General features: G+C 36.1%; 2 protein-coding genes across 2 annotated transcripts; both read right to left on the reverse strand.

Annotated features, from left to right (window-relative positions):
* Nucleotides 1–5,042: 5,042 nt before the first annotated feature.
* LOC111391101 (calcium load-activated calcium channel-like) lies at nt 5,043–5,877 on the reverse strand. Its single transcript, XM_023016252.1, has one exon. The coding sequence runs from the start codon at nt 5,801–5,803 to the stop codon at nt 5,222–5,224; it is 582 nt and encodes a 193-aa protein (XP_022872020.1). The 5' UTR covers nt 5,804–5,877; the 3' UTR covers nt 5,043–5,221.
* Nucleotides 5,878–10,121: 4,244 nt separating this feature from the next.
* LOC111391106 lies at nt 10,122–11,150 on the reverse strand. Its single transcript, XM_023016258.1, has 3 exons — nt 10,889–11,150; nt 10,616–10,801; nt 10,122–10,420 (listed from the first exon to the last, which is right to left on the reverse strand). Exons 1-3 carry the CDS (start codon nt 11,148–11,150, stop codon nt 10,122–10,124), a joined length of 747 nt encoding a protein of 248 aa, XP_022872026.1.
* Between the last annotated feature and the right edge of the window lie 1,976 nt (nt 11,151–13,126).

Below are 13,126 nucleotides of genomic sequence, written 5' to 3' on the forward strand. Positions count from 1 at the left end.
AAAAATAGGGAAGCGTTTTAGATTTGCGTGTAATATTATTTTATTGAAAAATGTATGGTTCAAACAAGGGCTTAACTAATTAATTTCCAATATTTGTCAATGTGTCAATGCAAATACGGAAAAAAGAATGAAAAGATTTGTCTCAATATTTGTGATTATAATAATTAATTTCCAATATATTGAGATTTGAAGGTTAGTCCAGCAAAGTGAACTCTTTGGTACAATATTGTTAGGGCATCCATCTCGTTACTACTTTATAATTTAAAATATAACTGAGTAGTATATTGGGTAAATTATTAGGTAAGATTTTCATCTACTGAGTGGACTCTTTGAAGTGTTCCTCTACAATACCAACATCACCGCTTCGGATGACTTTCATGGTGTCAAAATATATGTTAAAAAACGTTTAAAAAAAATATTTGGCCCTATATGTATCGAAATTTGACAAAGCAGTCTAGTGAGCGAACAACACGTAAGTAGGATATTCCTCTACGGTACTTGCCATGCCATTTCTACATCACTATTTGGGATGACTTTCACCGTATTCGTATCGAACTTGTATACACGTGGAGTGGGAAATTGCACATGTTGATCTCAGTGATTTAAGAGTACTTTGTATTTATTGTTGGTTTCGAAATCCTTAAATGGGTTTTGGCGTTGTACGGCAACTAAAAATACGTCAACTTCCGACTTCGGTTTGTCACGTAATGCGTCACATCTCGTGCCAATGTGAACATTTCTGAAATTGCAGCAACAGATCTATATTTCTACGGTTTCGTGTTTTTAACGTTTTATTGGTTAATATAAATGTATTTCTATAGAAAAGCTCCAAAGACATGCTTATTTAAGTGGATGGTGTTTATAACAAATATTATACTGCATATATGTCTTTACGGAATGTTTTTGTTTCACTAGAAAACGTGAAAAAATATAAGAAGTATTATATCATTTAGAAATGGAATTATGTTCACTAGTTAGTGTCATGAGTGTATGAACTATTAGGGGAATTCACAATTAACTGCCATGGATACGTTTACTATTAAGCGCAGTGAACCAGATATTTACTACAGGCCAAGTAGTTAGAAAGAACTCATTTGGGTTTGAATCCTACAGAGAGGTCCATTAAAAATCAAAAATTGTGAAAGCCTTTCGATTGGAATTGACTAATAGCTTCACTTGCGATTCTCCCCGACTCTAGAGAAGAAGCAAGCTTCAACGCTTCCCAAGACAACAGACTCGTCGCTGTGGGGAGGGTAAATAGGTAATATTTGAATCTTTATTCTTTTCATCTGACTGTGAAAATCAAAATCATTTGCTTTGGTCTTCTCTGAAAACTCTATTATTTGGTAGCAGAGAAGGGTGTAGCTTGAAGACACCAATCTCCATGCTTCCTAGAAGTTATACAGTCCAAATCAATCTTCACGCTCTCGACATTGACACAATCCAATTCAACCATTAGGGAAACTTGTTCATTGTTAATTGCCATGAATACATGATTAACTATTGGATAATGTTATGAGTACATCTCATGGTGTATACATGGATATACACCCCCTCACATGGAGGGGGCCCACACATGGGGGTGTATCTATTAAACATTGACATCGATCATCATGCTTCTTAGCAATTACATAGTTCAAATCCAAATCAATCGTTATAGAAACACAATCTCTATTATGGGCCATATATATATTAACTATTGAGCATTATTTATTAGGGGTTGTTTGACAATTTTTCTTTTTTTTTTTATAAAAGTTGATAAGATGTACAGTTGAAAAATCGGTAAAAGTTCTAGATCCTGCTTAAAGAAGTTTGACCAGTAGATAAAATTTTATTACTGTTTTATCAAATTAAGCACTTAATATCCAAATTGAGGAATTTCTACTAATAAAACAAATTAGCACAACATCTGAAAGGAGTAATACTTGCTTTTCTATACTAACAAAAAACATATACACGCATAATAGAAAACTAACATTAAAGAGATTATTTCTCTTTTATTTTGCTACATATTCTAGGATAATACATAAAGACGATCAAACAAACACACATATGTATGTATCTAGAGCTTGAGTGTCAAATCCAGTTTTTCTGCCTCAACTTCATTGCCACCATTGCATAACATAGCTTCTGCGTGGATTCCGACCTTCTCTGCAAGGCTAAGTTCCTTGGGTGGGAAGGAATTAAGTTGAATAGGAGAAAAAGTTGGTTTTTTACTCACAACGAACCTCTGATTATAATAAGGATGATAATAATAATGACCTTTAGCAGCAATAGTAACTGATTTTGGCTTAATCACATATTGTGATAAAAATGCCAAAAATCTCCCCACCCATTCCCTTCTGTGTCTGTTCTGTGTGTGCAGTTTCTGTACACACAGTAAGCTTCCATCTACAAGCGTAGGTGTTGCGTAAGTTCTCACAACTATTAATTCTAGACTTATACTCTCTAAAATGAAGGGAAAAAAAGGCCTTCTAATTGAATACTTTTCCACATAATGGTGCAAAAATGGTTGAGGAAACTACAATAAAATTCATAAGTTGAGCAAGGATGGTGATGGGCTTTTTGGAGACTTTAAACATACTTTATTAATAAATTAAAATGCATGATAATTAATCTATTGAGTATCTATTAGAGTTTGTCACCTTGGAAATGAGTTACAATTTTTTATATTATTCATTTAATCTTATGTTCAATACATACTCTTAATCACGCTATTATCTTGAACTATTTTGCATTTTACGCCTTCCGGTTTTTGTGATGCTTTTAATTAAGATGTTTTACATTAATATCTAAATATTTAAAATTTTGGAAACAAGGTTCATTAATATCTTCAAAATGTTTGCGGATAAAATTTTACTCTTCCCTTAAATTTCTTTTCATCCAATCAAAACTCTAGGCATCATTCGATCAATTCGGTTCTCTAATAGCAAAACAGATAAAGTAGAAAGTTGGCAACTTCTGTGAAATATGAATGGAGGGGATGTTTAGATTACTTATAGGATTGCTTCAATCACGGTTAATTACCTATTTGTCAACAATTTTTATTCAAAAATCAACTGTCAGCTTATTCAAGCAAATAGAACGTTCAAGTGCATTAGACTAATTTTGAGGTTCATATGTACACCCTACCTACAAATCATTTCTTTCTTCTGCAACCTAACTGCTAAGGTAGAATTGTTTAAGAATACAAAAATTCACACCTGAAGCAACAAACAGCGATGCATTGAGTGAAATAGCTTATGGCTGCATCATACAAGGAAGGATTTTTAGCCACCAAGCACCACCACACTGATAAAAATCCTTCCTTGTAAATACAGTAAATACAAACTTGGTGGCTAAAAATCCTTCCTTGTATGATGCAGCCATAAGCTATTTCACTCAATGCATCGCTGTTTGTTGCTTCAGGTGTGAATTTTTGTATTCTTAAACAATTCTACCTTAGCAGTTAGGTTGCAGAAGAAAGAAATGATTTGTAGGTAGGGTGTACATATGAACCTCAAAATTAGTCTAATGCACTTGAACGTTCTATTTGCTTGAATAAGCTGACAGTTGATTTTTGAATAAAAATTGTTGAAAAATAGGTAATTAACCGTGATTGAAGCAATCCTATAAGTAATCTAAACATCCCCTCCATTCATATTTCACAGAAGTTGCCAACTTTCTACTTTATCTGTTTTGCTATTAGAGAACCGAATTGATCGAATGATGCCTAGAGTTTTGATTGGATGAAAAGAAATTTAAGGGAAGAGTAAAATTTTATCCGCAAACATTTTGAAGATATTAATGAACCTTGTTTCCAAAATTTTAAATATTTAGATATTAATGTAAAACATCTTAATTAAAAGCATCACAAAAACCGGAAGGCGTAAAATGATGTCTAAAGCAGTAAGATATAACTGAATTCTTAATAGTAAATACAAACTTAGGGAGAAGATCCGCAACACAAAAGATGGAATGTGTTTAAACACATAAGTGAAAAGAGTGGTAAGCTCAGGACAAAATTATTTTAAAAGCACATAGAAAGAAAGTTAAGAATGCAGGGGCAGAGCCAAAAATTTTAATAAGAGGCAATTTTAACTAATCAATTTGCGGTGGGGGCAATTCATAGCCAAAATATTTTTTTTGCACAATATAATGTATTTTAGTACGTCTTTTTAAATTTTCAAATCTTGGTGGAGGGCAATTGCCCCCCCCCCCCCCCCCCCCCCCCCCCAAAAAAAAAAAAAAAAAAAACCCCCCCCCCCCAACCCACCCCCAAATAAATAAAGAAATAAATAATTTCCACCAGTGTTGGAATGTATAACAGAGAGAGAGAGAGAGAGAGAGAGAGGAGCTTATGTTTTATCGTGTTTAAACGTAAGCCAAACTTGCTGTTAAGTTACTGTACAAACATGATTCTCAAAGTTATATTTTTTTTACCAACAAAGCTTACTTAACAGGAAAATTAACTTTTAAGCACAACGAAACATGTTCTTCATAGCAAAACATTGCAGAGTATTTAAGGCATACATTAATAAATCAAACCATCACTTAGATAACTACTGCAAGTTTATATACAGTTTAATAGTGCAAAATCAAGCCAAAACGAACTCGAGAGTTATACAGTTTAACAGTGCAAAATTCCTTAAAATGGACTTCAGAACATGCCTGAACTTCTAAACACACGACAATTATCCGATAGTGCATAACATTTATTATTTAAGAATTACGCGTAGATTCAATAGGTAATCCTTGGCTTGCATTAGAATGTAGCCTGAATCAGTTATCCTACAAACACTAGTCATGAGATCCGAATTTAAAAAATAAAATACACCAGTAACTTCAGACAAATAATCAATTATTCAAGATTTGATTTTGATAACTAAATCACATTACTCCACTAGTAGCAAATATATGAAAGAAAAATGCATTTACTCAATTAACTGAAAACCTCAAAACTAGACTAAAATTTTCATAATTTATTCGCAAAAATTCAAGTATCACAATTTGCTTATTTAAAAATTGTTCTTTGGGTAAAAAATTCCCAGTAAAGCAACTACTAATCAAAATGCAACAAAGATAGTATTAGGTTAATTAAAAATTCCACAAGTAGCAATAGCTGAAATTATTATTCATCATACCCACCATATAATTATCTAAAAGTCTCCGATCCAAACATTAAATTAAACAAAACCCAACAAAAATCAGTACCAGATGGAGAAAGTCCACCGAAACCTAATCAATTGGATTTGGGATCCGGCATGGGAAAGAGCCCGGCCCCGGCTGCTCCACGTGGCGGTGAGAAGCCCAAGAACTTCTGAAGATTAGTCCTTATACTAATAGAGCACAAAAAGTACAAAAACGCCATCGAACAATCCGTCATATCGTCCCCCAACAATCCCCTGTGGCTCATCTTCTGCACCAGCTTTATGGGCACAAATGGGATTTTTGCGACGGGCTTCCCCTCAAAAAGGCTGTTAAGTAAACCAAAAACCATGAACAAAACAAGGGCAACTACTCCGCCAGATTTGAATTTGAACATGGAGAGGTCTCGACTGGATTCCTTTAAGGATGATTCGACCCGATCGATTTTCTTGGTTTTGGATTTCTTGACAATTGTTGCAGTATTAGGATCCGTGGTTTTCATCGTTTCGAGTTTCTTGGAGGCCTTGTCGATGGTAGATTTGAGGGATTTGTAGGATGAAGTACGGTAGATTAAGAGCCAGGAGATAGCCTCACAGATTATTGCAGTGCAGATTGAGATTCCGACAACTGTTAAGCTATCGGAATATTTCATGTTTGAGAATAATGTTGATGACATCGTCGGAGGAGAAGCAAAAGAATGAGGAAATTGGGGTTAAGAGATAGAGTAGAAGAAGCCCAATACTTAATTAATAGGGTAAATTAAATGCTCCCCTGGACCATATCAAACCTAACCTACATCGGATTGGTCCCTTTGGTTCTTTAAATTTATAAAGGTTGAACCCCAATTTTGAGGGTTTCATCGTCCGCCCCTAAAATTTTGTGAGAGAGGTAAATTGTGGACTGTATCTCACCATGTCAAGAAATAAGAGTTGCCTGTACACTGCTCCTACAAAAAGTCAAATTTCACGTCTCAAAAATCGAACTTCCACACTGTGACTGCGAGTAAGGCGTAAGATAACATCACTCTTATCCTTTGCACAACTGAGTTATGCTTCGAGAGCTCTTTAATGCATCTACTTTTACTAGTCCTATTTACCTTAAAAGAGAGAATCTTGCCGGTACCATTCATCTAGGATGCATTTGTTTGTTTCCTATTTTACCCTTAAATATTCATTACACTAATTCTAAAAGTCAGGTCCAATGGTCTTTTGTTATATCTAACATATTATATATTATATACAACATATCTCTCCAAAATGTGATACCCAAAGCCATTACAATAAACGGTCGCACTACACATACAGAAAGTCGTCTTACAGAGGCCATACAGAATGGCGTGGCAGCTGGAGTTTTAAGGAGAAAAAAATGACTGAAAAAGAAAACACTCCTCATCCCTCATTTCATTCTCCTTCCCGTCTCCGTTCAAAATTGGGAACCCTAGGAACAACCCACTTCATCTCCTTCGACGCCCACTTGAGGTCAACCTCTGTCCGGCGACATTAAAAGTGCGCACATCTCACGTTGAACCCACAGTCAAATCGCCTCCTTCGTCTTCACCAGAGTCCGCAAACAACGCACTCTTCCTCACCGCCATCACATACGCCGCTCTCTTCTCCACCTTCGACCGACGAGTCAGTCCACAAGAGCCAGGTATCTTCACCTCCGTCGTGTGGGTCTACTTCTGAAATTTACCCCGAAGTTATCAAATACAGAAGTTTGGGGCTTCTTCTGGAACAGCATAATTTACCCCAAATTTGTGAAAAACATAAGCTTCTATCTTCTTTCCAAACTGTAAGTGAAGTATCTTTCCTTCGAAACTGTAAGTGATATAAGTTCTGGAAAACTAAGTTTCCTCACCTCTGTTCACAGACGCCCCACTGACCTCCACTAGCAACAGCCGATCAGTCCACAATAGGTATAAGTGAAGTAAGGTTCTTTCGAAACTTGTTCAGTATTTCACATTTATATTCTCTGTAAATTCTTGTGAGATACTAGTGTAATTGGTCAGATTAGTAGAATCGCTGATGATATTGGTGTTTGATTCGCGTTCAGGATGAGACAGAAGAATGTTGGTGTTTGTCACGCTTGTAGAAGTATAGAGCACTTCTTCAATGATTGTCTAGTAAAATGAGGATGTCCATGGGGATGGGAGAAATGCTTTGAAGTTGAAAGAAAGACAGACAACCAAGGGCGATTATTTAGAACGTGCAGTAATAATTGTGGCTATTTCTTTTGGGTGGAGAATGAAGAATCACGTGGTGAATCGAGTACAATGAATGAAGTGGTGAATCCTGTAGCCATAGATGAAGTTGACGAAGATTTGCCAATCATGTTCGATAGCCTAGCTCGAATAGCCGAAAAACGAGACATCGAGATAACATTGAATGTAACATTCCGCAAGGGAAAGGAAAGTGCTGAAGTGGCTGGAAAGGGAAAGGGCCGAGCTTCATAAGTAGCAGGACAATTTTATTGTTTTGTCTGTGTGTGTTGGCTGTAGCAGGACCATGTTATGGGTTGTTTGTGTGTGTGTGTCGGCTGTAGTAAATGTGCAGTTTAGATGTGTAAGGCTTCATTTTGCATCTTGAAAGCCTGAATCAAGTATTGATGTGCATTTTGTATGGAAGGCATGGGATTTCCCGTTATTGAAATATGTAGTTGGTGTTGAAAAACTTGTGTAAACCATGATGAATGAATTCTATTTTTCTTCCAAACTGGTCTCTAAATTGTGTATGGCATTTTTACTTATCTGGGTCACTGAATTGCAAAGATTGGTTGTTGAAAGAATGTGTTGCCAAGTTTTGGTCAGAATCAAGAAAAAAAATACATACAGGTTGTTTTCAACTGAACAAGCAGATCATCCCATGGAAGAGAACATAAGTAATATCCCAGACATTCTCTTGTTTACCTAAAATTCAAAATTTCTATTGCACAAAACAATCCAAACCACAACATTGATGGCCATTCCATATTATATAAACATATAACTGGACGCTATAAAGGTCCACCAAAATTTGAAATGAACAATAGTCATACACAATGATAGGAAAATATCCTGCAGGATGTCTGAAAATGTTTATCAATACATATGGGATGACATAAAACCAACACACGAATGACAAAAAAATCGAGTTCCACACATATGTTTATAATTCAGGAAGTTCACATGGGATGCTAATACTTTAACCACTCTTGCCCAATTAGCGACCAATTTTTGCAATGGCTTTTGCTCCCATTTCAATTCCCATACGAGATTTCATCATCATTGTGATTTGACACCACTGGCCGAATACGAGCAAGGTCGTCTGCAATGTGGGAAGGTCTTGGGAAATGAGTTCCACCATAGAGCTGAAAATAGAATGCAGCAATTTCATTATCAGTGATCATTTAATGTTTTCACCCAAAACGCATAGGAAACAAAGTAAACATTTACCTGAGTAAAACATGGAGATGAAGTTCCTAACGTATGATACGGCATCAACACATGTTCACCTTGAGAATTGAATATAATATTAGTAGACGACAGAGGGATAAAAGTGGATGACGATAATTGTTGGGTACACACTTGGCTTTGGACATCACCCTGTATCATATGACAACGTTAATGGAACTTGAAGTAAGCATGAAGTAAAATTTAATTAAATGAAAATCATAAACTTACCAGCAACAGTTGCAAATATGAAAACGGGGTCGGCTGAGAATCATGAAGTTGTCCAGATAACTGAAGGTCCGATGCAGCCTCTTCCATATCAATATGGCCAACGACTGGTCTCTTTCCTTTGGATTTAGTCGAAGTAGCCTGTACATATACATGGAAAGAAATTAGATTTCGTAGCGAAGCTCCTTTTCTATTTGACGAGGTTAGTAAAACAACTTACCTTAGCCTTCTTTGAAGTGGACTCCAGCACTTTTCCTCCGAAGTTTCCTTGGTGCGTCCTTTCTATTCGACGTCTTAGGATCTAATATATTCACGCCGCTAGGACTTTGTGACCTTATTACATTGGCCTAGTAAATGCATACTTGGCTGGGATAGAACATTACGACCATTACTCGAATTTAAAGACCTCAGTTCTGCAGCTTGAGATTTTATCCAATCTTTTACCGCACGAGCCCGCCCTTCATCATTTGCAACAAGGTCAGCCAACTCTGAAAATGTCTGACACAGATCATCATATCGGATTTGTTCTGGAGTACTACCCAACCCGTCATAGTTCACCGCAACTCTTGTGTGTGGTCTGTTGACGTCTCTCCTCCATCTCCTGACTATATACCTATCCGACATTGTCGTGACATCATTACGATCTAATATTGTAATAGCATGCGTACAAATAATTCCTCGAAACTCAAACAAATGGCAGCTACAAAGAACTTCACGTGTGTCCATTCAAAATGACACAAAATATGTTTTCTTTCTCTTGCGCACGGGATACACGATAGACCCCCGAATCTCGTACTTTGTCCCAAAAAAATCCATCTGAAGTTGCAACGACATCATAATACACCTTCCCTATGAACTCATCTTGCACTTCCTTGAACTTGGATATTGTATAAATCGATTGAAATTGCTTTTCCATTTCGAAGGCAGTTGCACAAGGCACCATTTGAGAGTATGATCTAAAATCAGCCTGGAATTCTTTCTCGACCTTGCTCCAAAGTGCTCTTTCGTACTGTTCCACAAACTGTTTCAATGAGGTTTTCGAATGTACATATCCATCAAAGAATGCATTCATACTCTCACTTCGTTGTGTTGTAGACATCTCTGCCCAGAATGTTGTCTTCAGAAAGCACGGTACCCAACGTCTTCTATTATCAAACAAGCCCGACAACCAAACATTCTCATGCAATTCGAACTTTTCAACCATCGTTCTTCAACCTTCTTCGAATTCATCAATACCCTGGGAATCATATACCAATCCATGTATGGATGAGAAAATTGAACCTTAGAAAATTTGATAACCTAACTTTTCTGGCAACTTTTTCATAATATGCCATAAACACTATCTATGTTTTGTATTTAGAAAAACAATCTCAATCGCATTTTGCATGGCCTTATCTTGATCCGTAATTATTCCGTGGGGAGGATGGCCATACATGCACTTGAGCCATGTCTTGAACAGCCACACAAATGTACCCGTGTCCTCATTCGACAACAAACCACAACCAAGCAATATTGATTGTCCATGGTGATTAACTCCAACAAAAGGAGCGGAAGGCATGTCGTACTTATTTGTAAGATACGTCGTGTCAAAGGTAACAATATCGCCAAACTCTTTGTATGCTTGCCTAGATCTATTATCTGCCTAAAATATATTTCGAAGCCATGACTCGTCATCCAAATCCATACTAAAATAAAATCCCGAACACCGTGCTTGCATCTTTGAAAAGTAGGATCGTAAAGCTATGGCGTCTCCTTCTCCAAGTCGTAACCGTCTCACTTATTCAATATAGTTGCGACAATCCTTTTCAGCATAAGTCATATTCTCGTATCCACCTGCTTCCACAACTGTGGAGTTGTAACTTTTGTGCAATGAAATTCCTGCCATATCATTCAATTCAAGCTTTCTTTTCGCATTTGCAGTCAATTCTCTATTACATCGAAACAACCTCGACTTGGAAGAACTTGTTTTATGATTATGCTTGAGATGGACGGTGTTAATTTTCCATTTCCCAACATTATCTACAGATGCGATTATCCTCGCTTTACAATCTGTTTAACTTGTTGGTTATGACTTCAAAGTAATGTTTGTGTTACTGCCTCTTCGACCTTCACGGCTACATGTGAATGTGATATATCTAACAACTCCGTCGTCACCCTTTTTCGAATTCCTTTTCCTCACGGGAAAGTCGACGGCATAAGCATATCTCTTATAGAAATCAAACAACTCTTTTTCCCCATCAAAAATCATACCGACCTCCGGAGCAACCTCTTTATCTTCTCCTAACGGTTCTCTGTCCATACTATTGATATTATCCCCAACTATTTCATCATCAGATAGCAATAAAGGGTCTTCATTCACATCTTCCATACTTTCAGTGTTGCAACTAAATTGCCTGGACAAGATAATAAATACATTGTTAAGCCAACATGGATGTGATTTCATGTAGCAAATTTTGTTAAGCAAACAAATGTCTTAAACCATAGTAACGTTAAAGCGATCAATCACAGTGCTTAATAGCCCTAATTTTTTTTTTTGAACTTTAGAAAATTTCCTTTAGATTAGCATATGGAGGTATATATTTTGTGGCATTCAGTTGCATAGGAAGGTTTTGCTAATATATGACTTCATGTACATGTGTGTGTGTGTGTGTTCATTCCTTTGCATGGGAGGGTACATATTCCAGCAACATTCATAAAAAATTTTGATAGCATATTACAGTGTATTCATTCCTGTGGTGTGTGTTCAAAATGACAGGATTAATTTTTTCCCCAAATGTACAATGAAACGTTCTGTGGTGTGTGTTCAAAAATCACAGCATGAAGATAAATAGAAATTACATTTGGGCAATTACCGTCACTGGGGTAGGAAATCGTCGCTACACTGGAAAAGATAGTGAACTCGCTTGCACCAGTGGAAAGAATGATGGTTGCTCAAACACGAAAAATGCTCCAACTCCGGTGCTCTTCAGGTCGAAGAAGAAGTGGAGCTCCAGCTCCGGTGCTCTTCAGGTCGGAGAAGAAGTGGAGCTCCAGCTCCGATGCTCTTGAGGTCGGAGAAGAAGTGGAGCTTTTTAGTTCTTATTTTGATGGTGAATCGAGAGGTTGTTCAGCAACTCATTTCTCCACTTCAGCTTTGGGGCTTCCATTTTGGCAAGTGAACGAGAGAATTTGGTGGGTCATGAGAGAAAAACCAAAGTTTTCCCTCTTTTCCTCCTCCCACGTCAGCAATTTTTTAAACTTCTGTACAGTTAGTGTAAGAAGTCCTCTGTAAATCTAGATTTATTGTTAATCCTATACTAACCCGAGTTTTCTCACTCCGCATGGTAGAAAAGAGGCAAAACAAAAGCCCTCCCAAATCCAATCGACGACTACAATACTGTTTTTTCTCTAAAGGTAAGTATAATTATCATGCCCCAATTTCTTCCCTTAGTGTAGATTTCCAATTTTTTTTTTCATTTCTCTTCTTCTGTAGTGTAAGCAACGGGTTTCCCGATTTTTATTTATTTATCACAAGTTTGTTGGAAAAGTTCATGTAATAGAAATGAAATTTAAATCTACACTCTGATTTATTTCTTATTTTTTATTTTTGTGTTTATACATTCTTGTTTGATTTTCTAGATTTTAGAAAAGTTTTGTATTCCAAATAATACATGTCAAAAAATAAAAAATTCAAAAAATATTGTAGTTTATATGGGGTTTACTTTCTGTTGTATTCTGATTTTTTGGGTGTTTATACATTTTTGTTTGATTTTCTAGATTTTAGAAAAGTTTCATATTCCAAATAATACATGTCAAAAAATTAAAAATTCAACATGGGATAAAGAAATCTCTTCATTGGATAAATGATTTCTATTTTTATGTCTTATTAGTTGCTAAGTGGAGATTGAATGTATTAATCATCCAGTGTCATTAGTGATTGGTGCCATATCATAATTTGGAGACTTGGAATGATACATTACCAAGTCAAGAGCTTTATTTAATTGAAAAAAAAATCCAATAAAAAGAAAATATTAGGGACATGTTTGATAGTTCAATTGGACATAATTTAATAAAATAAAAAAGAAAGACGTTTAAGCAAATGAGGGGTCGATCACGGTACAAATTTTTTGTTGCATGGGCGAACTCTACTTACTCATACCTTAGGAAAATGATATTGTTGATAATAATATATAACAAAATTCTTTGTACCAATAGGTAAAATGCACTCAATATTTTCAAGATCATAGTAGTATATTAAATGTGTGGTTTTTCTTTTCTGGAAAAAAAAGTTGGATTTTCTTGTAACATGCATGAAGATAAATTCCTATGTTCTTAAAAGTTCAAAAATCGAATGTCTCTTTTCCA

Source organism: Olea europaea, unplaced genomic scaffold, assembly GCF_002742605.1.
Source record: "Olea europaea var. sylvestris unplaced genomic scaffold, O_europaea_v1 scaffold753, whole genome shotgun sequence".
NCBI lineage: Eukaryota > Viridiplantae > Streptophyta > Magnoliopsida > Lamiales > Oleaceae > Olea > Olea europaea.

Excerpts from the sequence above, each read along its gene's own strand:
- LOC111391101 (XM_023016252.1), bottom strand. The coding sequence starts at position 5,803 with ATGTCATCAACATTATTCTCAAACATGAAATATTCCGATAGCTTAACA.
- LOC111391106 (XM_023016258.1), bottom strand. The coding sequence starts at position 11,150 with ATGGAAGATGTGAATGAAGACCCTTTATTGCTATCTGATGATGAAATA. Across the intron at positions 10,802-10,888 it reads ATTCACATGTAGCCGTGAAG|ATAATGTTGGGAAATGGAAA; the intron begins GTCGAAGAGGCA and ends TCGCATCTGTAG. Across the intron at positions 10,421-10,615 it reads CTCCACAGTTGTGGAAGCAG|ATAATAGATCTAGGCAAGCA; the intron begins GTGGATACGAGA and ends TATTTTAGGCAG.